This window comes from Aquarana catesbeiana, linkage group LG03, assembly GCF_042186555.1.
Source record: "Aquarana catesbeiana isolate 2022-GZ linkage group LG03, ASM4218655v1, whole genome shotgun sequence".
NCBI lineage: Eukaryota > Metazoa > Chordata > Amphibia > Anura > Ranidae > Aquarana > Aquarana catesbeiana.
The window spans coordinates 603617063-603641056 of record NC_133326.1 but is presented as its reverse complement, the minus strand read 5'-3'; the positions used below and the strand labels follow the sequence as shown (position 1 = coordinate 603641056).

Here is a 23994-nt window from a genome sequence, read left to right as displayed (position 1 = left end):
GGCCAACTGCGGGGTGTACCAAGATGGCGGCGACGGAACGTCACTTCCGTTACGAAATCTGACGGGTCACCTAATTTGATGGAGGTATTTGCATGTATTAAGCCGGTGACACTGCCCATCATTGAATGCAAAGCATACACCTTTTTTTATACATTGTACTTGTAACCGTATTGCTTGGTTATCATGCAATGAATGGTTTCTGGGACAAAAACAAATTCAACCGTAGCCCAACATCCTTTGAACTCCCATTGCAAGGCTGGTTGGATGGCCAGTTTTTGACAAAATGCCTCATTGTATGTAAACCAAGCAGACCCACCAAAACCTTTATAGGCTTCCGATATGATATCCACATGTTGAAACAATGCCAAACCTTTGTAGGGAAATTTTTCACATAAAATGCTGGGGTATATGCAGAAAACCTGAAAACTAATTAAAAATGGATTTAGTCACTGGTCTGCGTCTCTCTTCCTCTGACTTATCTTTTTGTCAGCTTTAAGTAAAAATTCTTTGACAGAAGGCAATAAAGATAATAAATCAACATATACCCCCTGCCAATTTTTTTTTCTGACAGCTGCTGGCAGATGATAACCCAGAGGCAACAGAATACATGGCATAAATTCCTTGCAACAATTCTCAGTCACTCCCATATGTTTGCCAGGCTGAGGAACTGTCAAGTCTGCACCCGCCGACGGGTTTGCGGGAGCAGAGACAGCTGCTGACCAAACACCTGCCAGCGAGACAGGCATAGTTTGAGGAATAGGTATATTAACTATAGAAGAGCGTATCACAGGCACAAGTTCTTCTAAGGAAGATGAAATCGAAGGCAGTTTTGCAAAGAAGTCTGGCTCACTGCTTCCTGAAGGAATACCTGCTGCAGACCGTGAAGGCAGTGAGAAGAACACTGCATAGGGACAGACCCCCACATCTTCCTCTTCCTGCTGGGCATGGCAAATCCAACAAGCCTCTTCTCCAGCCGATCTTCACTGGTCCCAGAGCCACTTGACCCACAGGTAAGGAAAGACACACTGCCTGAGCCAGTCCTCGCCTCCAGCCACTTCAGGCCTGCTCCAGAAGCTGCCAAATGAAGGTCTTCATGTTGCCAGAGGAAAGGAGAGCCTGGCTGTATTATAGCTTTTCTGCTCAGCGCTGTTTAAACTCCTTCTGGGAACTGGCAAAGACCCCCTTGGCACCTTGCTTAAATAGGAGGCTTAGGAACTTCTGGAAGGTTCTGGGGCGGTCAGCTAACCTATCCTAGCTGACCCCTCCAGAATATTCCCAGATCAGCTGACCTATCAGAATGCCCCCACTGAACTAAATCACAAGGGGATCTGAAACTTCCCACCACCAGGATGCCATGAGGTAAGGGGACATCTCTTTTCCACCCACATTCTATACAAAACCATTAACACCTTCTGACATTACACTTTTTCAGACTCCGTCAAACTCTTCCTACTGCATAACCAACCATTCCTCTAACTTTAAGGCCTCATTTTTTCTACTGCTCCTAGGAACATTTGGTGTTATTTTTCTTTTCCTGCCTCTAAACACTCCTGCATGTCATCCCATGTGTCCATAGGCATTCGGAGAAGTTGAGGCAGAAAAAAAATTAAAATCCCACATCCGGCGCATCCAGGAGCAGCAGTTTTGGCAGAAAAAGCGTCTGACACACCTAAATGCTAGGCATGTTTAGAGCAACAATTACAACATGCAGGCACTACAGTCCTTTGAAAAAGCGACAAGACGGTGAAACGCGTTGTCATGGTAGCTGGGTTGCTTGTGGTTCAAGCCTCCTTCCTGTGAACACATGTGGCTTCCTCCCAGCCCTTCTACAGTTCCTGAAGTCACTTCTGGTGCGCCAGCCCAGTGATATTCGTTGTACAATTTCTCCATGCTGAGTACCATCGCTCCAGCCAATTCTGACCTCATCCTTACAGTTACCTGTTTATTTAGTGATCCCCACAGCGCTGGTATGCTATTACTGTCATCTTTGCCACCGTCGCCACAGCATCATCATTTATTTTGCAGAGACATTTCAATTGTTTCTTATGCATGCAAACTTTCTTTATTGATTCTTTGGATATATGCCTTATTTTATAAGATATATATATATATATATATATATATATATATATATATATATATATATATACACACACACACACACACACACAAATGCATCAGTCCATCCAGTATAGCTCACCTACTGTGCTTTAGCACCATCTAGTGCTAAAGAGATAATATGCCCAAGTGTGTGGTGCACCTCAACACGTTACACAAGTTTACAAGCGTCAGATGGCTTTTCTGCCAAAACTGCTGCCAGGAGGAAAGGAGACTAGGAGAGTTAGCAAAGTGTCCAGTGTGTATGAGACCTTACCCAATTCATCTAGAAATCTATCAGCATCAACTTCCCTGAATAGTATATATGTTTACTAGGACACATCTGTAACATGCCTGTTCTATTTACAAAACTGTGGTTGTGAATTTTCACTCAACTGCACTTTAAGGCCCTTTCACACAGGCGTTCCAATTATGTCTGCCTGTCAGTTTTTCAGGTGGACCTGATCGGAAGATCCATTCATTCTGGACAGGTAGGTGTAAATGGACTCGTGTTTACACCCACCTACCTCTGGGTCAACTTAAAATAAAGAATTATGGAAGGGGACTTATGACCCATACACACGATCCGAATATCGTACGAAAACTGTCGTCCGAGGAAGAATCGTACGATTTTCGGATCGTGTGTACACTACTTTCGAGAGCCGATCATGACAGTTCGTCTGATATTATTCGATCTGACAAGCACAAAAATTTTCCTCGTATGATACTAAATCGGCTGAATTTCGTTTAGTCAGTATAGTTGTCATCCGAAAATACAATACAAATACATTATTGTCATTGTCATTACACATGACATCACTTCCGTTTTTTTTCTGCCTTACGAGAATTTTTTTTACTTTAGTTACCTATTCAATTTCTATTTGCGACTATTAAGCGAAAAAAGTCGTATGATCTGTCGTATGATATTCGGATTGTGTATACTGGCCATTAGTCTTCTTCTGTTTAGGCACAGCAGATCAGAGGTAGTTGGGTGTAAAACCAACAGCAAAGTCCATTCCAGTACAACAAACCATACAACAGAGTGGGCTGTCGATGTCTGCTCTGCAGAAACTCAGTGGACACAGATGTGTTATCCGCCCGCTCTGCTCCGACCAATAGGGGAGCTGTGAGCCGACAGGAACAGAATACACCCCATGAAAGAGGCCTAACTCTTACAATTCTTTGGCCAATCTGTCCAGGATCCTTTAGGATTTTTGTTTTTTAACCAAGGATTAGTAGATGTTCATCCAGTAAAAATTACATTCCCTGACATTTGGCAATAGGTTCTTGAATAGAAAGGGTCTTTACTGTAATCATTTACCCCATTTTAACCTCTAAGGTTTTACCCCCTTCATGACCAGACCATTTTTTACTATTCAGCACTGTACTACTTTAACTGGCAATTGCTCGGTTATGCAACACCGTACAAAAATATATATCCCACACACACACACACACACACACACACACACACACACACACTTCATACAAAATAGAGTTTTTTCTTTTGGTGGCATGTGAGCTTCAGTGGTGTTTCTTTTTATTTTTTATTATTTACAGTGAAAAATTAATGGTAGGTTTATTTTAACAGTGAAACAGAACAAAAATATCCAGAAACACATTAAAAAAAAAAAAAAAAAAAAAAAAGTTATAACTTGGTTTGCATTTTAATGAGTGAAATAAGTATTTGATCCCCTATCAATCAGCAAGATTTCTGGCATCCAGGTGTCTTCTATACAGGTAACGAGCACTCGAGTGCTCCTAATCTCAGCTTGTTACCTGTATAAAAGACACCTGTCCACAGAAGCAATCAGATTCCAATCTCTCTACCATGGCCAAGACCAAAGAGCTGTCTAAGGATGTCAGGGACAAGATTGTAGACCTACACAAGGCTGGAATGGGCTACAAGACCATCGCCAAGCAGCTTGGTGGGAGGGTGACAAAAGTTGGTGCGATTATTTGCAAATGGAAGAAACACAAAATAACTGTCAATCTCCCTCAGTCTGGGGCTCCATGCAAGATCTCGCCTCATGGAGTTACAAAGATCATGAGAACTATGAGGAATCAGCCCAAAACTACACGAGAGACTCTTGTCAATAATCTCAAGGCAGCTGGGATCATAGTCACCAAGAAAACAATTGGTAACACACTACACCGTGAAGGACTGAAATCCTGCAGTGCCTGCAAGGTCCCCCTGCTCAAGCAAGCACATGTACAGGCCCATCTGAAGTTTGCTAATAAACATCTGAATGATTCGGAGGAGAACTGGGTGAAAGTGTTGTGATCAGATGAGACCAAAATCGAGCTCTTTGGCATCAACTCAACATGTTTGGAGGAGGAATGCTGTCTATGACCCCAAGAACATCATGCCCACAGTCAAACGTGGATGTGGAAACGTCATGCTTTGGGGGTATTTTTCTGCTAAGGGGGACAGGACAACTTCACCGCATCAAAGGGACGATGGATGGGGTCATGTCCCGTCAAATCTTGGGTGAGAACCTCCTTCCCTCAGCCAGGGCATTGAAAAATGGGTCATGGATGGGTATTCCAGCATGACAATAATCCAAAACACACGGCCAAGGCAACAAAGGAGTGGCCTAGCCAGTCTCCAGACTTAATCCCATAGAAAATATGTGGAGGGAGCTGAAGGTTCACGTTACCAAACATCAGTCTCGAAAACCTTAATGACTTGGAGAGGATCTGCAAAGAGGAATGGGACAAAATACCTCCTGGAGGTGTGCAAACCTGGTGGCCAAGAAATGTCTGACCTCTGATTGCCAACAAGGGTTTTGCCACCAAGTACTAAATCATGTTTTGCGAAGGGGTCAAATACTTCTTTCGCTCATTAAAATGTAAATCAATTTATAACTTTTGAAATGCGTTTTTTTTGGATATTTTTGTTGTTATTCTGTCTTTAACTGTTAAACTAAACCTACCATTAAAATTATAGACTGATCATTTTTGTCAGTGGGCAAAAGTACAAAATCAACAGGGGGATCAAATACTTTCCCGCCCTCACTGTAGCATTTTATAAAAAAACCCAAAAAAAACAAACAAAAAAAAAAAAAAACGCAGATCACCGCCATTACTAGTAAAAGAAAATAAAATAAAAAAACATAAATCAATAACTATTTTGTAGGCGCTATAACTTTTGCGCAAACCAATCTATGCTTATTACAAATTTTTTTACCAAAAATATGTAGAATACATATCAGTCATCATCATCATCAAACTGAGGAAAAACATTTATTTTTTTTTAAATTGGGATATTAGAGCAAAAAAAAAAAATAGTTTTCTTCAAAATTGACGGTCTTTTGTTTATAGCGCAAAAAATAAAAACCACAGAGGTGAACAAATACCACTAAGAGCCCTTGCACACTGGGGCGGGGGGCGGCGTCGGCGGTAAAACGCCGCTATTATTAGCGGTGTTTTACCGTCGGTATGCGGCCGCTAGCGGGGCGGTTTTACCCCCCGCTAGCGGCCGAGAAAGGGTTAAATACCACCGCAAAGCGCCTCTGCAGAGGCGCTTTGCCGGCGGTATAGCCGCGCCGTCCCATTGATTTCAATGGGCAGGAGCGGTAAAGGAGCGGTGTACACACCGCTCCTTCACCGCTCCGAAGATGCTGCTAGCAGGACTTTTTTTACCGTCCTGCCAGCGCATCGCTCCAGTGTGCAAGCCCTCGGGGCTTGCACACTGGAATGAAAGTAGCGGCACTTTTGGGGCGGTTTGCAGGCGTTATTATTAGCGCAATAGCGCCTGCAAACCGCCCCAGTGTGCAAGGGCTCTAAAAGAAAGCTCTATTTGTGTGAAAAAAAGGGATCAAAATTTCATTTGGGTACAATGTTGTATGACCGCGCAAGTGTCATTCAAAAATGTTACAGCGCTGAAAGCTGAAAATTGGCCTGGGCAGGAAGGGGGTGAAAGTGCCCTGTATTGAAGTGGTTAATTGATTTGTGTGAAAGTTAATAGCATCTAAAAAAAAAAACGAATATATATATATATATATATATATATATATATATATATACACACACTGGAATTTGCGCAGCTATAGATGCTATACTAGTAATGGCGGTGATCATCGACTTATAGTGCGAGGAAAACTGACATAGCTAGTGACACCAATACAATGATCAGTGATAATACTGTACCAACAATAATATGGTCGACAGGGGTGATCATAAGGGGGGGTTAACCATGTGCTTCAAAAGTGTATTTGTGCTGCTTTTGCTCCCAGAGCTCAAAGTTGATTTCAGGGAGAAGAAACAGGCAGATGGCTGTTTTGTGTTTGTATACAAACAGCCAATCGGCAGGTATACAAAAATTTGCTGTAACCTGCTGACAATCTTGTGCGGTGTCCAAAAACACAGCACAGATCAGCAGGGGGCATGTGCATTGAAGACCAGAAAGTGGATTGCACATGTACGTTGTTGTGCTGAGAAGTAAATGTACTGTTAGTGGGCAGCATCTTACCTGCTCTGTGAATTTTGTTTATAAATTTGTATGGTTTTAACTAATCCCCACAAAACAGAGTGGCCCCTTTCTCAGAACGAACTAAGGCATGCAGGCATAATTCCCATAGCAAGGGGGGCACAAAGCGTGCAGCCCCCCCTGCTATGTTAATTCAAGCCCACATACCCGTTAGCACTGGAGGGAGGGGTGCTTTGGTCTGTAATGGAACAGGTTATATCGGAGCTCCAAATATGGTCAGTAATATTACAAATCTCCTGGGAGACCTTCTCGAAGTTTCCTGCTTCACTTAAATCCAAAATGACAGGAGAATCTCACTTCTCAACAGGCTGTTGTGAAGTGCAAACAAGATGTGCTTTTACTTGGGAAGTTACCACTGGAAATTTGATGAGGCACCCGATGTGGACAATGTTGGGTCATCTCTGGAACTTTGAAGTTAAGGGTTCGTAAAAATAGAAAAAACACATTTTTTACCTACATGTATGGTTTACCAGGGAGAGGATGGGTAGGTTCTGCACATGTTGTTCAGATCTCAATGCCTGTGGGGTGCCTGGGTACTGCCATTGTTCAACGAGTTTTATACAATGCTTTAACTGCGAGGAGCCATGTTTGTCAATTTACCTGCTGCAGTGCACTCTTGTAGTCAAACTGCTAGAAGCAGGCAGCCTCCCCCCCATGTTGGCTGGTTAATAAAATTGGCTGTCTGCAATCTTAGGCTCGGGACATGTTAAAGATAACTCCCATAACCCATACAATGAGAGTTGAGAATCTTCTCAAAATTGTAGCGTGTTCACTTGATTCCCCATTACTTGCAGATAAAAAAAATATTTTTGCTTTTTACATGATTGAACAACTGAAGTGAATCATTACCAATTTTATTAGGTAAAGGATTCTCCACTTTGTAAGATCAGCCTCAATGTCTTTTATAGGACTGTGGGTCAAGAAAACCATGACATTACAAGGGTTCGTTTAGGTTTGGGATAGAGTCACACTATCCTGCCTTGGTCTATGGAGCTTACCTGCCTCAGGTCAAGTGTAAGGTGTTCCACAGAAAACAATTTCTGCCCTGTAAAATGTTTTGGTACCATAGCTTTCTGCATCATCTCTAAACCCAGTGCAGTACATCTGTACTAGTTTGCACACATGGTGGAGCTAGGTCACATGTAAAAAGGTGAAGCAGTTGGCTGCATATAGTTGTGTGTAGAGCATTATGCAAAGGTTTTGATTTTTTGTGTACCATCAAAAACACAGACAGGGGGGCGTGGCCTAGGCATGGCAGCGTGAAGACGCATCCTCACAGGGCTCCTGGCCGGCGGCTCTCCTGCAGCGAAAACACCACACATTACAGCGCATTACCTGCACCTACCAGCCTCCTCGGACATCAGGGAAACCCGACCGCCATCAACCCGCTAAGACCAGCATGGATCGCTTCTTGCGGCCACTCCAGCAGCCGTCAAGATGGCGCCAGCCCACCATGCAGACACAGCGGAGGTTTCCAGCGTGCCTTACCCTCCTCCACAGGCGGCGGAAGATCATACAATGACACCCTTCTCACCCCCCAGTGACCTCTCTCCTTGTCTCCCCAGATTGCTGGCAGCCTCCCCAGACATGGAGGACGTTTTGCTCAACCCAGTGCTCTCAGCCTCTCCTTCAGCTCCCATCCCATCCAGCGCTCTGTTTCAGCCCGGAAGACATGGAGGGGCAGAGGCTGATATCTACTCATCAGACCACAGTGAGTACACTCTGTAACCCACTTCAAACACAGGGACTCCCGCTCAGTGCCTCCTCTAAACAAAGGCTGTGGGCTTTTTTGCAGCAGCTACCCACAAGATCTGATTTGGAATCCCTTGTTCAGAGAATAGAGACAGCCATGAGGAGTGAGATACAAACTATTAGGCAGGATGTGTCTGTGCTGGACTCCCGTGTTACTGTAATAGCACAGGAACAGGGTATAGTGTCCCAATCTGTGCAAACCCTGCAGACTTCCCACTCTGAACTTACTGCTCAAATTATACAGCTGCATCTACCTCTGGACGACTTGGAGAATCGCAGCCGCAACTGGCTGATGACTGTTGTCACCAAGAATCCGCAGCGTCAAGCCCCCCCCGGGTAGACCACAAAGAGCTCGTTAGTCACCGTGGTCTCCACTCACAAGCTAGACGGCGGGTAACCCCCGTTCACAACCACCGAATGAAGAGGTGGCTGGCTGATCTTTTACATGCAGACTGCTAACACACCCAGCTCAGCGTTTCTCTTTTCTTGTTTTTCATGTTGAACTTAGTCAAATTACCTTTATTGTTATCTACAGGTGACATGCCAGGAACAATGCGTGTTGGGCCTAAGAACTAGGGGTCTTAGCTCTGCTCTGGCTTAGCAATCAATTTATATTGGTTCACTGATGAAGGAAGGCCTCTCTTATGCTACAGATATTTCACACGATTGTTGGCTTGTTTCCCAAGTTTTTCTGACAGACTCAGTGTTATGCCTGCTATTCTCATTTTTGGACGAACACCTCCGCATTGGGATACTCCAAACATCCCGCTGCAGCAACGGTTACCAGATTATGCTCAAGAGCAATGGCCCTTCCTGGTGTTGGGCTCAGTTACCATGCAGCCCCCATATCCGTATCGTTTTTCTGACGTTCTCCCCCGGGCTTGGAGTATTGGACCAGCGAGGGGGGGGTGGCGATAGCTTGTTCATGTAACCGTGACCTACCAGTATACTATCTGCCACAAACACTTAAAGTAGTTGTCGTATTGTTTATGTTTCTATGAGTATGGGTGTATATGTGGGTATATGTGTATGTATATGTTCTCTTAACCAATGCCTTCCCTTAGAGTTGATAATGGTGTTATGAGATGTTCACATTTTTTTCTCAAGTGCCACGTGGATGCCGTGGTCCTGCCTCCGGATGGGCTTGGTCAACTCGCAGCACCTCGATTCGGGTGCTGTAGTACTGGACCGCCTCGGGACTGGAGCACTGGACCAGTGCTAATCCCAATCACGCTTACATGCCAAGCGTACGTTCCCGCTCTTCTCTTGTCAATAGGGGTCCAAAGTTCATTCATCACCAGAACTAGCAGAGATTTTCCGCACTTTCTACTCCAAATTATACAATTTGGACCCACTTTCCACCTCCTGGTTGATGCCCCAAAAGGCTCTAGATATCCGCAATTATCTTCAAGAAACCGACCTTCCTACGCTGACAATGGAAGAGCGAGAAAAACTGTCCAAGCCTATTACCATGGAGGAATTCGCATCCGCCATAGCTGACACCCAGTCCTGTAAGGCTCCCGGACCTGACGGATTCACCCTCCCTTATTACAAAATGTATCAAGGCTCTGGCGCCTTCCTTTCTTGTGGCCTTCGATGCTGTGATTGAAGGACACAGCCTCCCTGCAGACATGCTGCGCGCCTCTATATCTGTGATCCCTAAGCCGGGTAAGGACCCACTACTATGTGCCAGTTACAGGCCCATTTCACTTTTGAACTATGATGTGAAACTATTCACTAAAATCCTTGCCTCTAGGATGAATGTCTTATTACCATGCCTAATTGTAACAGATCAAGTCAGTTTTATCCAGACTAGAGAGGCCAGAGACAACACCATTCGGACACTAAACATAGAAAAAGCAAAACAATCCCATGTACCCCTGCTGCTCCTATCCACAGATGCCGAGAAGGCCTTTGACAGGGTGGACTGGTCTTTTCTCCAGGAGACACTTAAATTCGTAGGAATGCCAGATCCCATCCTGTCATGGATATTGGCCATCTATGATAATCCCACAGCGACAGTACGAGTAAATGGCTATGACTCCAGCCCTTTCCCCATCTCAAACGGCACCAGACAGGACTGCCCCCTGTCTCCAATTCTATTCGTCCTTTCCCATTCAAATGGTCTGTCTGCTCAATTCAATACCTGGGAACAAAAATTCCCGCAAATTTACATGACGTTTTTACCCTCAACTACCAGCCCCTCTTATCTACGCTCACTACTGATCTTAAAAAGTTGGACTCTCTGGCCCTTTCCTGGTTCGGCTGTTGTAATGTACTTAAAATGAATGCAATGCCCAGACTTCTGTATTTACTGCAGGCATTGCCCATCAAGATACCTCAGACGTTCTTTCATGCTGTGCGCTCAATATTTACCAGATTCATCTGGCGCGGTAAACACCCAGGTCTCTGCAGAGCATTGCTACTACAAACGAAGATCAAGGGCGGTCTCAGATTTCCGGATCCTGCTCTATACTATACTGCGGCACATATGACCAGGGTAGTGGACTGGTGCCGGCACAGTGACTTGAAACTCTGGGTGTCTCTGGAATAGGAGGCTGCCCAGGCCCCACTCACGGGTCTACCTTGGGCAGGGAAAACTTCTGCCACTCACTTGACTACTCACCCACTGATTTGACCAACTCTTATGGAACTGAAGAAACTTTCCATCCCCAATGACGCCACTTGTTGGTCACCCGGATTTTATACCTGGCCTCACTGACCCATCTTTTCTCTCAAGCCCCACAGGGACTTATGAGAGCCTCTTTGTTATGATGTGCTCCGTTGGCCAACTACGGAGAACCTGCTCAGTGGTCAGGCCCCTCTCTCATTAGATCGCTGGAGGATCAATCAACTATGTCACTTCCTTGGCTCTCTGCCCAAACCAACATATTTTGTCAGAAAGCTCCACTCTTGAGGAACTATGCTTGGGTGAGGGACTGATCCGGAGGTCCTCATCAACCTCCTACAAATCCTTGCTAGACCTTCACGCCACTGAAGACCCTCCATTCTTGGCAAAATGGGAGAGGGACTTGCAAGTCACCTTCACAGAACCCCAAAAAGAACTCCCTCTTCTCTATGTAGCAAATACCAGGAGACCACATACAAAATAGTGATGCGCTGGTATACAGCCTCTTCCGTGCTGGCTAAGATATTCCCTCTACAAGCTGATCATTGTTGGCGCTGCAGCCTACACTCAGGCACCCTCTTACACATTTTCTGGGATTGCCCTGTGCTCCAAACTTTTTGGCAGCAGGTGCTCAAGCTCATACAGAAACTCAGACATTTCCCTACATAACCCAGCTGCGGTCCTCCTTAACCCCTTATCAAGGAAGTGTTATCATAAATCCCTTGTCAAACATCTCCCTAATGCTGCACAGGGCAGCATCCCACCTCTTTGGAAACAGTCTGTGCCAGTGGATCGCAAGAGTGAAGGACATTGAGTGAATGGAAGATCTGACCTCTGCTTTGCGAGATAAGTCAGAGGAACATAAGTCCAGATGGTTCAATTGGGATCTCTTTCGCTTCTCTAAAGAGTTCCACCAATACATGTTAGGATCCCCACCGCCTGTTCAGTGCTATCGATCATGGCTCCCTGGGGGTGACCCCCCCCTTTTTCCCCCCTCTCTCCCCTCCCCCTCTTCCATCTCTCCTTTTCAATTAAAAAACAAAAAAACAAAAAGTGATGGGTACAGAAGCTTATATTTACCCTGTATTAGACTTCAACTAGTGGAGTGGGCCAGTCTGAGTGGCTCCCTTCACTCACATGCATTTGTTTTGTATAGTTGGTGTGCTTGATGCGCTCGTCAGTCTATATGCAATGCAAAGTTGTCTTATTGTTTGTATCTGTGTCACATTTTTAAGGAATTTAAAAAATAAAAAAAATAAATAAAAATAAAAAAATAAAACACCGACAGAATCCTGCATCTTCACACACACACACACACACACACACACACCACTTTTTCCCCTACATCCCATTGCATTTACTGAGCTGTATATAATGTTAGGTAGTTGAAAAGCAGTCACAGACGAGTGAACACTGATATGGTGGAATTAGTGCGATTTATTTTTGCTTCACCAGTAACAGATGAATACAGACTAGTGAAATGGACACTATGCAGGACAAAAATCCTCATTTGCATTATCACAAGTCTCCTGAATAACCAGAACTGCACCTTCACAGAGGGGGAAGGAAGCATCCCTATACCCCACATCCCAAAGACAGGACATCCTCAACAGAATAAACATACTTTGGATTCTGCTATGATATAAAAAAAAAAAAAAAAAAAAAAAAAAAAAAACGCAGCAAGTATAATGGGTCACGATTTCCCCATTGATGAACAATCTAGGTTAAGGTTTCACATTGATAAAGTATCTAGACCTGGTTTGAAGTACTGAATTTCCACTCAACCATTCCACTGTCAAGCCATGCAATGATCTGCTGGCCTACAGAGCAGTGGTGAAAACTGATATGGAGAAGAGAGAAATAAAAAAAACATTTTAAAGTCTCCTGGGCGACAAACAAGATGAGCAAACATTTACATTGGAAAAGAAAAAGGCTGACTTACAAGCAGTTTTATATACAGAAACATTAATACTGAGGAATGATCAGCATACGTATACAGGTAGATTGGGTTGATTTTTTCTTCTCGTATACTAAAAAGCATTAAAGCAGTTTTACAGCACTAAGGGAAGGCTAGATAATCCTGCTTCAAATCCACATCTTATTCCTTGTTAAAGATCTTAGCGAGCACATTGCATATTCCAGATGTATATTCACAGCCCCTCTTGCAGGGATTGGGAGGGAGGCGATTTGCTTGTGTCCTTAGCAGCTCATGGAGTTTGCACTGATGGGCTACGCGCAGTGGATCTTTGGTCCTGAGAGACTATTCTGGATAGCAGGTGGTATGACATTGCATGATCAAACCCGGAGGATGGCGTATTTGAAGAGTGCCATAATGCCTGCACTGATCAGGCCAGAGATTGGCACAGTGACAAACCAGGCTAAGAAGATATTTCTGAAGAGGCGCCAGTCCACAGCTTTCTTAGAACGCAGCCATCCCACCGATACCACAGAACCAACCTGAGAACAAAATCAGGAGAAGTCATTAATGCCGATACCTGAAAATGGATTCTGCAGGATAAAGGCAAAATTATCAGGAGGTTTAAGCAGTGCAATCTTAACAGCCGCTCTCATTTGAAACACTGTAGAAAAACAATTTTATACCACCGTTAGAATATTAAGTGCCAAGGCCACCAATTGATTGCAGCATTTAAGGCAGAGTTCATCTGATGCACTGTCGTTTGGGTGCAGCATGATTTTTTTTTTTTTTTTGCACAAAAAGTAAAATAAAGCCTGCTATAGTCTACAAAAGCTAAATTCAGATTTCAATTTAAATAATTCAAATGATCATTGTCCAGGCACAGAATTGTCTGGCTCCATGCATCTTGGTCTGGGGCAACACCAGTGCACTGTGGTTTTACTTGCAGATACAAATCGCATGTGTGAACCCAGACCAAGATGCAGGGAGCTAGACAATTGTGCCTGGACAATGAATTTAGAACGAAAATAAATCAATCTTAATAGAATATTGAAGGCTTTTTTTTTTTTTTTTAATTTTAAATCTAGACAGTGACAGCCTCCTCAAAAAATGTGCCTATTTTGGTCTTTCAGCAAATTGCCTGACACTTTCAAAAAGCAAAGTGGCCATCCATCTGAATGATAACCACCTTGGTATATTGTTGAGGAAATCTACACTCCAGCAATAAAAAGGATAACTAAAACAAAAACGCCATGTTGCAGCTTACAGTCCTTCAACGTGCTGCTTTTTTAGCAAATTACCCGTTGGTCTTGCCAGAATTGCACTGTCCTTATCACATTCACAGCATTATCTTCCTTCCTAGCCCTCTTCTGCACTTTGATTGTAAAAGGTATTAAAAAACAAAAACAAAAAAAAAGTGTCTATAATGGAATTGCACAGAGCGCCCAAAACTCTTTTCGGGTCCCCCACTGGCGCTCCTGGCCCCTCCCCTCTGTCCCGTGCCCCCATGGGAAGCCGCTTCCCATAGGGGCACTCGTGCGCGTTTCCACATGAGCCCCCGCTGCTTTGTCTATCGACAAAGACATGGAACTTGGCCCTGTCCCCCCGCAATAATGGAAATTAACCCCATCCTGGTATCTCTTTAACCACTTCTGGTCCAGCAATGTACCTGTACATCACTGGACTTTCGGTGGTTATACCAGGATAATGCATGCAGCTGCAGGGATCACCCCAGCACCGTTTAGAGCCAGCAGTCAGCTCTTGTAATAGCAATCTGAGCGACTCCCCAGCCGCTCGATTGCCATTACAAGCAGTGGGAAAGGAAGCCGCTGCATTCTGAAGCATTCTCGGCTCTCCCACCCACCATCAAGAGACCCAAGCAACTAGCCGATGCGTCCACCAGCTGGCCCAACAGCCAAAGCTGGGATCGGCTTTTATCAGCTGTTCTTAATAGTAACCCGAAGTGATGACATGACTTGACTTCTGGTTTACTCTGAACCATTGGCTTCATTTTTTGAAAATCAAAAGCATTCAGGAACAGAACTTGGCGTTTGATGCTTCAAGTGCAAAGAGGACCTGTCGCATGCCTATTGCTATCACAAAGATGTTTACATTCCTTGCAACAGTTGCCACCCTGGGACAAGTAGTACAATTGTGTTCAGCATTATAAAAGCAAAGGGGCAAACCCCCCCCCCAGATTAAAAAGAGATTGGGCGGCACTAGGCCATCTTAAGCCTGTGCACTTACAAATTGCCTCATTAAGGCCCCTTTCACACTTATACAACTTCAAAGTCGCGCAATTTTACCGTGATTTCGCGGCCGCTATTTGGGAGCAGTACGACTTTACCACAACTTTGGCATTAACCATTCTCAGCTTGTGCTTACAAAGTGGTGCTGAAATCGTGTCCATATTATTCAGGTACGATTTGCATGCTACTTGAGGGTTTATTATTGAGGTCTATGGAGTACAAATCGTATGGAAGTTGGACCAAAGTAGTGCAGGGACTACTTTGAAGTCGGCACAACTTAAAGTCATGCCAATATGAATGGTAGTCATTGAAAATCATGGAGAATGGACTTGTCATACGATTTTGCAGTACAAAATGGTGGGACAAGTCGTATAAGTGTGAAAGGGGCCTTAGCGTGGCTCCGTCTTATGCGTTTGGTCACTAGATGTTCTCAAAGGCGCCTTTGAGAAACGCATAAGGCGGAGCCACGCTCTTACGTCACACCCGGAAGTATCCAGCTTGGAACGTAGATGGTACGCTTCCTGCATACCTTTTTTATGTGTTTCCTCGCTCAGTTTACCATTGCTAGTTAGCGATTGTGTTTTTTATAGATTTAATTTTTAAATAAATCCTTTTACTACACTATGGGAGCCCCTTGTTTTTTCCTGTGAGGAACGTGGCGCTTGTTGCTGCGGTGGAGGAATCTAAGAAGTCCTGATTGGAGCACACTCCGGAGTTCTACTGAACAAGAGAACAGGCTGACGGAGGTACAGATGATGTAACACAGCTACCCAAGAAGGAGTTCTGTATACAGCTGCCCACTCTATGCCTATTACCCCTGCAGGGGTAACTACTTTCAGTGAGTGGGGACCCATTGGGGAAGCACCAAGTCACCATACCTGCTGTGCACCAAAGTCACCTGATCCTTTGGATCTCATTTCTTTGTTCACTTATTGTTTTTATTTATTTTATTTGTCCAAGGACTTGGACTACACATTGAACATTCACCTATATTATGTAACTGTTGTGGACTTTATTTGCACGTCAATAGGGTGTGCATATATTAATAGTGTTCACATTAATCAGGTGTGGAGAGTTCTGTATTTTTAGATTATTCACGTTTTTATTTATGTTATTGGATTGGTTTATGTATGGTATAAATTTAGCCTTGAGTTGGATGAGTGGGTGTGCATCGCATTACTTATCTAGTTGAGCTGCATCCTAACCTTTCTCAGATATTACCCCTTAACACTCATTCACTTAATAGGTATAATTCACACACCTAGTGGTTTTCAAGCATCCATATGGGTGTACCCTTTTCTACACGTTCACCTTTATTTTCGTAATTTTTGAGACACGTACACTGCTATCATATGTGATACAAGTTAGGCTTAGGAGCTTAGCCTAAATATTTTATAATTTCCTTTAACCAATTAGGGCCATACAGGGTAGCGCCAGTTCCCCAATCTCTCTTATCCACTCTTGTAAGTTCCCTTGGGAACCTATTAGTTCCTAAGCGCGGATTTTATTATATAATTAAAGCAGAATTATACTTGACTTCACACTCCCTTCCTGTGCTGCCCTAACTTTAACAAGCTGTAAATTTGTTTCATATAGATGTCGCTTCAGACTCATTTAGTCCACAGTGTCAAGTGGGTGGGCAGCAGTTAGTGACTGCCATTCACCAACTACCACAGCACAAATTCTGTCTGACAGCAGCAGGGTCGTTCTTTAGCAGCAGCTGCTCTGCCGCCAGCAGTGGTAAAACAGAATATAATTTTTACAGCATTACTAAAATGTTAGGGCAGTATGGGAGTCTCTGTAAATGAGAAATTACAGTTCAGTCAAAACTTCAATAAAAACAAAACATGTCCACTGTATATGAGATGCCATTCCTCACCTTGCAATGTGTAGTACTGATTGGCAGACCAACATTAGATGCAATCACAACAGTTAGAGCAGATGCCAACTCAATGCTGAAACCACTATAAGAAGAAAAAAAAAAAAAAAAAAAAAAAAAAAACACAGGAAATTAGGCAAAGTTTTAAACCGAATTGCTCTGAAATTATATATATATATATACTATATATATATATATATATATATATAAAAGCAAGACTAAAAATGTAAAAAAGACTAAGAACACAAAAATTGATTACTACCAATGGTAAACTCCCTACTTTGCTTCCTCAAATGGGTACATTACAAGCTGCACCCATCCCTCAAAAACCAAGCACTCACAGAGCATAACACATGACTAAAGGTGATGCTGTCATTACAGCAAAAATGCATACCTGTAAAAAGAAGCGGCACAATACTTACCTTTCCAGTGGCCTGTGTCTTGAACTACCACTGGGATGCTGCTCCGCAACCACTGCTGGTATTCAACATTTCTGGGTGTGTGAACACCTGGAACACTCGCACAGTGTGGTTTCTCCCGCTGGCTCTATATAAACAAGGCAGGATCCCCGTTCTGAAAAGGGACATTGAGATCAGCTGTTCCCAGGCATCAGGAACAGCGATCTGTGGTGTTCCAGGCAGCCCATCCCCCTACAGTTAGAACACTCGGGGAACAGTTCACTCCTTCCCTGCCAGTGCTCTTTATACATTAATCGGTGCATTTTTATAGCAATGACCAATGTAATGTCATTTGGTCCTCAAAAAGTGTCAGATTTGTCTGCTGCAAGCCCGAAAATATTATAAATAAATTATTTATATAATATATATTTTTTTATTAATGCTGCTAAGCATCAGACCATGAAGATGCAGGATTCTGCATCCACAGAGGTGATCAAATACCACTAAAAGAAAGCTTTATTTGTGGGGTGGGGGGGGGGGGGGGGGGGGGGGGGGGGGGGGGGGGGGGGGGGGGGGGGGGTGGGGGGGGGGGTTGTGGACACATGTCAATTTTCTTGGGGTACAGCGTCGCAGTGCGTATCGCAAAAAATGGCCCGGTCAGGTAGTGGTAAATCCTTCCGGGGCTGAAGTGGTTAAATGACGCTAGAGTGTCTGTGTAAATAGTCCTCTTCTATTCTAACTCCTCCCTTCTATCCTCTTCCAGGTATGCAAAAATAGAAAGCATATTTTTGTACTCTAAAGTGTTTGTGTAGAATCAGACATGTAGACCTTTGGCAAGGGTAGTGAGCGGAAATACATTTAGGATTTGTGCATTTGGGCTTACCAGCCCTGTTTTAGCACTGGAATAAACAACCCTAAGACTGGTTTGGAGCATTGTGCATTCCACATTCAAATGCAACTTCAATTCCAATTCCTTTTTGTACTTTAGTAATACTACGGTTAGTAGTTATGTAACCTACCTTGATGGTGTAATAGGAGTAGATCTTTGCCCATCGTCTGAATGACTCTACGTCCCAAACCCACAAGCCAATGCAGATACCGATTCCTCCATACAGGAGCAGCCAAATAGGGGTAGCAGCTTTGCTGGTCACATCTTTAGTTTCATAAACCAGCCACAAGGCAACCAGTGGTCCAATAGCATTGCTGCAATAAAGCACATAAAGTTACTATGAGATAAGCGTAAAGAAAAAAAAAAAAAAAAAAATAAATAAATAAATAATTCTCAGATAAAACCAGTTTGTAATTTACTTCTAGTGGCTCTTTAAAATCCGCAAGTTATACAAGTTTTATGGCAGAAGGATTAATGCAAACCTTTACTTTGCTCCTCCAGAGCAATTTAACAGGTTTGCTGGGTTGTAGGCAAGCTAAGGACTCTTGTGTTCAGGTATAAAAAGGAAATCATTGAACACTCTAAACCTGAGATTCTGCCTGACTGACCTAAGTACCATCACCAGCCCCAAGTCCTGTGCAAGCTCCAACCCTGTTCACTTTCTAGAATTCCTATGCAAAAATCTGTTCCAACCATGAACAAGCAGTGTGAGAAAGAAGAGTACATGTTCTTTATTATGCCTGCTATTGCCTAGTATGGCCAAAGTGCAGGTTCATGTTAAAAGGTCAGTTGTGCCCTGTAAAATACTAACCTGACATCATTTCCACCATGAGCAAAGGAGCCAAAACAGGCAGTGAGGATCTGCAGGAACTGGAAGAGAAGGGACACCTCAGGCTTATCCTGGTCATGCCATTCTTCTAAGGAAGAGTTGCTGCTCTTCCTGTCTACCACTTCTTCCTCTGTATTGCCTTCCTCATGTTCTGCAACATCCTGATGCGTATCAGCCACGGCATTGCAATAACTGGTGTAGCTGTCCATGCGAGCCCTCTTCTTCCCATCTGCTGCATGCCAAGTCAACTTCTCAGCTTCTTCAGGGCGTGCCTCGACCTCCCGGTTTCGGAAGGAATCCAGTGGCATGCCACAGATTGCCATGGTGTATGAGGTGTAACTGTTGTTGCGGCGTAGAGGCTTCTCACCCGAGTCTCCCATACAATCTCCTACTTTGGCCAAATGCAACTTGTGTAGCAGCTCTTTGTACAGGCCTGAATCCTTGTGCACCGTGTGGTACTGATACTGACCACTAGAATTCATTTGATTACTAACAGTTTGGCTGAACTGAACGTGGTTTCCATTTGGCAACTGTACGGCTCCTGGGAGAGGGGGACAAAAACAAAACAAACAAAAAAAGGTTTAAAATGGTCCACTCGTGCATGCCATTAAGGTCTGTATATTGCACCACTTAAGGCTGCATAGCACAGGCATCAACACATGGTTCAAAACAGCATCCAGGTTTGTAAAACAAATGCCAAAAATTCAGCATATGGTTATCAACAGTAGTTAAAATAATCTTTTAGGTCCCATTCACATCTAGTGACCGCAGAGCACTGCATTTTTAAATGCATGTTTTTTGAGCAGCACCATTCATTTGAATGGGCTAATCTGCTCCAAAAACGTAGAAAAAAGTAGCTCTTGTACCTTTGTTTGGAGCCGACTTTGGCACATTTGAGAGCATTTTTGTTGCGTCACATTTCTTGCGCGTGTTTGGATTGCCATCAATAAATGGCACCAAAACACATTCCAGAATTGCGGGATTCTGCAAGTGATTCAAGAACACCCAGATGTGAACGGAGCCTTACAGGGAAAAAAAAAAAAAAAGAAGAAGTGGTAAACAAACAATCTGTAGGTCAAGCAGTTAGTGCTGGTTCACACAGGGGCGGCTTCAAAGTTGTAGGACTCTGAAGCCGCCACCTATAGTGCGACATCAGCGCAGCCTGTAAAAAGACTTCTGTATAGAAGTCAATGCAAGCCGCTCGGAAAGTAGTGCAGGAAACTTTTTTCCAAGTCGGAGTGACTTGAGTCATTCCTTTTAGAATGGTTAAAATGCTATATGAAGATAAAAGCTTGTGTCACATGGTGGTTGCGCTTGTTTGAAAAAGGTAAATAGCACATTATAGGTAGTAGGTGAAAGGCAACAATGTCACCTTATCAGTTCAGCTGATCTCTGGTCACATGATTAGCCTGAATGTGTGTGACAATACAGCAAAAGACAAGGGCCAGCTGCCCTTTAATAAAAATCGGTTATTTGCCCCAGTAGGGCTATGGCTACATTAGTTGCAATTGTTCCTCAAACTATGCTGGAGCCACCAAAGCTGTATTTGACATTCCCAGCTAACCCCAAAAGGGATATTCTGCAGACAAATATACAAATTTTAAATGTACTGTAGATTGTCTCCATTTCTTGGGTGTATGCCATTTTGAGCCCTGACATGTTTGATATCCATTTACTCAATCATTTATTTAGAGATGAAAAAAAAAAAATATATATATATATATATATATATATATATATATATATATATATATATATATATATATATATATATATGGTATTCTAGTTTGTGTGCTAAAACTCATTTCAATGCGTTTTTTTTCCTAAAAGAAATTACAATTGATAAAAACGGCTGCGCAAATATCGTAACAAAACAGCCACCATTTTTATTCTACAGGGCCTTTTTTTTTATAGGAAAGTGTTTGTTCTAAGTAATTTTCTTGAAAGAAATGCCGATTTGAACATGAGTGGAAAAAATGAAAAAATTGCCCCGGATAGCAGGTGGTTAATGAGTAGAGCAGAATTAGAGTAGAATTTGTTTCCTTTTATTAATCTTTTAACTACAGGTTAACCACGTGCCTACCAGGCCAATGCTGACATTTCTCTCCTACATGTAAAAAAATCATAATTTTTTTGCTAGAAAATTACATAGAACCCCCAAACATTATATATTTTTTTAGCAAAGACCCTAGAGAATATAACGGCGGTCATTGCAACTTTTTAACTCACACAGTATTTGCGCAGCAATTTTTCAAATGCTTTTTTTTTTGGGAAAAAAAAAAAACCCAGTAAAGTTAGCCCAATATTTTTGCATAATGTGAAAGATGAAGTTACGCCAAGTAAATAGATACCCAACAAGTCACGCTTCAAAATTGCACACACTCGTGGAATGGCGCCAAACTTCGCTACTTTAAAATCCCCTTAGGCGACGCTTTAAAAATTTTTACTGATTACACGTTTTGAGTTACAGAGGAGGTCTAAGACCAAAATGCTCTTGCTCTAATGTTCGCGGCTATACCTCACATGTGTGGTTTGAACAGTTTTCATATGTGGGCGGGACTTACGTATGCGTTCGCTTCTGTGTGCGAGCTCACGGGGACAGGGGTGCTTTAAAAAAATAAAAATAATTTTTTTTAAATTGTTAATTTTACTTTATTTTAGCTTGACACTTTTCCCCCCCCAAATTTTTTTTTATCACTATTGCAAGAAATGTAAACATCCCTTGTAATAGGAATATGGCATGACGGGTGCTCTTTACAGTGAGATATGGGGTCAATAAGACCCCACATCTCACCTCTAGGCTGGGAAGCCTGAAAAAAAAAAAAAAAAAAAGAAAAAAAAAAAAGAAAGGATAACCGCTTCCCATCGCCGTTGTTTTGTATACAGAGGCTGGGCGTGACGTCATAACATCGTGTCTGGCCTCCGAATGATCATAGAGACTCCGGCGACCATCTGGTCTGCCAGAAATCTCTATTCTAAACATATGGGGCCGGCGGATCCTGTGTCTGACTCGCCGATCGTAGCGGTGGGTCAGCAGAAGCACCGGAGGGCAGCGGGACGTCCCCTCTCATCTCCCGTAAGAACGATCCGCTATGATTGTCCTTATGGTACACAGATTTGCCGGCTCTGAAAGATGATATCTGAATGATGCCTGTACAGGCATCATTCAGGTATCCTTGCTCAAAGCCGAGGACGTCATTTGGCGTACGGCAGGCGGGAAGCGGTTAAACAAACATTGACTGATCTGAAAAAGTGAATATTCCACATTCCTCTGGTGCCCCATCTTTGAAGACAGACACCATTTGAACCATCCATTCCTAACCTTTAGCAGAGGCTACCAAACAATTTCCTGCATATCAGAGGGAAGTAACATTTTCTGCTAGAGGATCACACAGATGCAGCTGGCCAGCTCAAGCATGAATGGGACAAGGAATTGTCTTCAATGCAGGCATTGATGGAATGTCTGTTCCCTCCCTCTCCACTAGGGCTGAAACAACTAATCGATTATGAAATTAAATGGACTACCATTTTCATAAATCGATTAATAGGCCACTAACATAATGGGGTAAAAAAACAAAAACAAAAAAAAAAACAAAAAAACAAACAAAATGAAAAAAAAGCAAATAATCGCTACTGTAAATATTACTTTTACAGTTCTACAGTAAAAAAATAGCCCTTTACAGTAGTAATTATCTGCTTTTTTGTACTATAAAAGGGCTAATTTTAGTTTAACCCTATTATGTTACTAAACGTCCTAAATCTGGTTCACATCTATGTGTTTTTTGGTGCTTTTTGCAGAAACGCACTACAGTTTGTTTACATGGTTTCCTATGGGACACGTTCACATCTATGCTTTTTTCAGCTGCTGCATATTTGGAAAGGGTCAGGGACTTTTTTTTTAAATGCAAAACGGTGCTTTTTTGGTTCAATATATTTCAATGGAGAAGCTGCAGAAAAGCATGTAATGCCTTTTTTTGCAGCAATTTGGCCAATTTGTTGGGCAAATAAACAAAACAAAAAAAAAAAAAAAAAAAAGCAAATCGCAGCAAAATCATGTGCGCAAAACACACTGCAGAAACACATCAAAAGCAACCTGCATAGGTGTGTACCGAGCCTTATGCTGGCCACACGGATTAATTTTCAGACGAGAATATTCAGACGAAAAATCTTTGTACATTCGCTGAATGAAAGAATGTTGTTTGAAATGTACTTGTTTTTAACATTGTTTTTAAAACGAATGTAATTTCTGAAAGAAAAAAAAACACATACGCGGTCTGAAAATGCCTTTGACCAAGAAGTTTTCTATTATTTCCAAATTTTCCTGTCACTGTGGTTGAAAATGAACGTCGATTTGACCCCACTAACGATTAGAAAATCAAACGAACATTCTTAAAATGACATTTTTTTTTTTTTTTTAAAGGAAGACATTGTTTTAAAAAAAAAAAAAAAAAAAAAAAAAAAAAAATTCTGATATTTACCATATTCACCCTTTAATAGTATATACAGTATCTCTCTCCTGTCTGTGGATTAAATATTTTGCTCCCCAACCATATAGTTGCTATATTTACCACTGCATAGAGATATTCAAGAATAAAATTGCCTTTTTTTAAAAAAAAAAACTTTACATATTAAAACTAAAATTCTACACCACACTTTTTTTTTTTTTTAAAGGTTATTACTAAACAATAATCGGCCAATTAATCGATTATGAAAATAGTTAGTTGCAGCCCTACTCTCCACATCTTGCCTACCCTGTATCAAAAAATAAAAAAATTCTGTATAGTTGCCCATTTTTTGTCCAGCTTGGGTCACATGATCCTGCAGCTCTGTTTAAAAGGGACACTCGATAATGGCTCTGAATTTCC

At 42.6% G+C, this 23994-nt stretch overlaps 1 protein-coding gene and 1 long non-coding RNA gene across 2 annotated transcripts in view; one reads left to right on the top strand and one right to left on the bottom strand.

Annotated features, from left to right (window-relative positions):
• The first annotated feature begins 572 nt into the window (after positions 1–572).
• Positions 573–23994, top strand: part of LOC141133046 (uncharacterized) — a 36753-nt gene continuing 13331 nt past the window's right edge. The window contains exon 1 of the long non-coding RNA XR_012243002.1: positions 573–1010. This is a non-coding gene — a long non-coding RNA (uncharacterized lncRNA). The remainder of the gene's footprint in view (positions 1011–23994) is intronic.
• SLC20A1 (solute carrier family 20 member 1) overlaps positions 13093–23994 on the bottom strand; it is a 48327-nt gene continuing 37425 nt past the window's right edge. The window contains 6 exon segments of the mRNA XM_073622122.1: positions 13093–13427; positions 17014–17098; positions 18431–18452; positions 18455–18484; positions 18487–18614; positions 19112–19670. Of these exon segments, the coding sequence (XP_073478223.1) occupies positions 13266–13427; positions 17014–17098; positions 18431–18452; positions 18455–18484; positions 18487–18614; positions 19112–19670 (986 nt within the window). The 3' untranslated portion in view covers positions 13093–13265.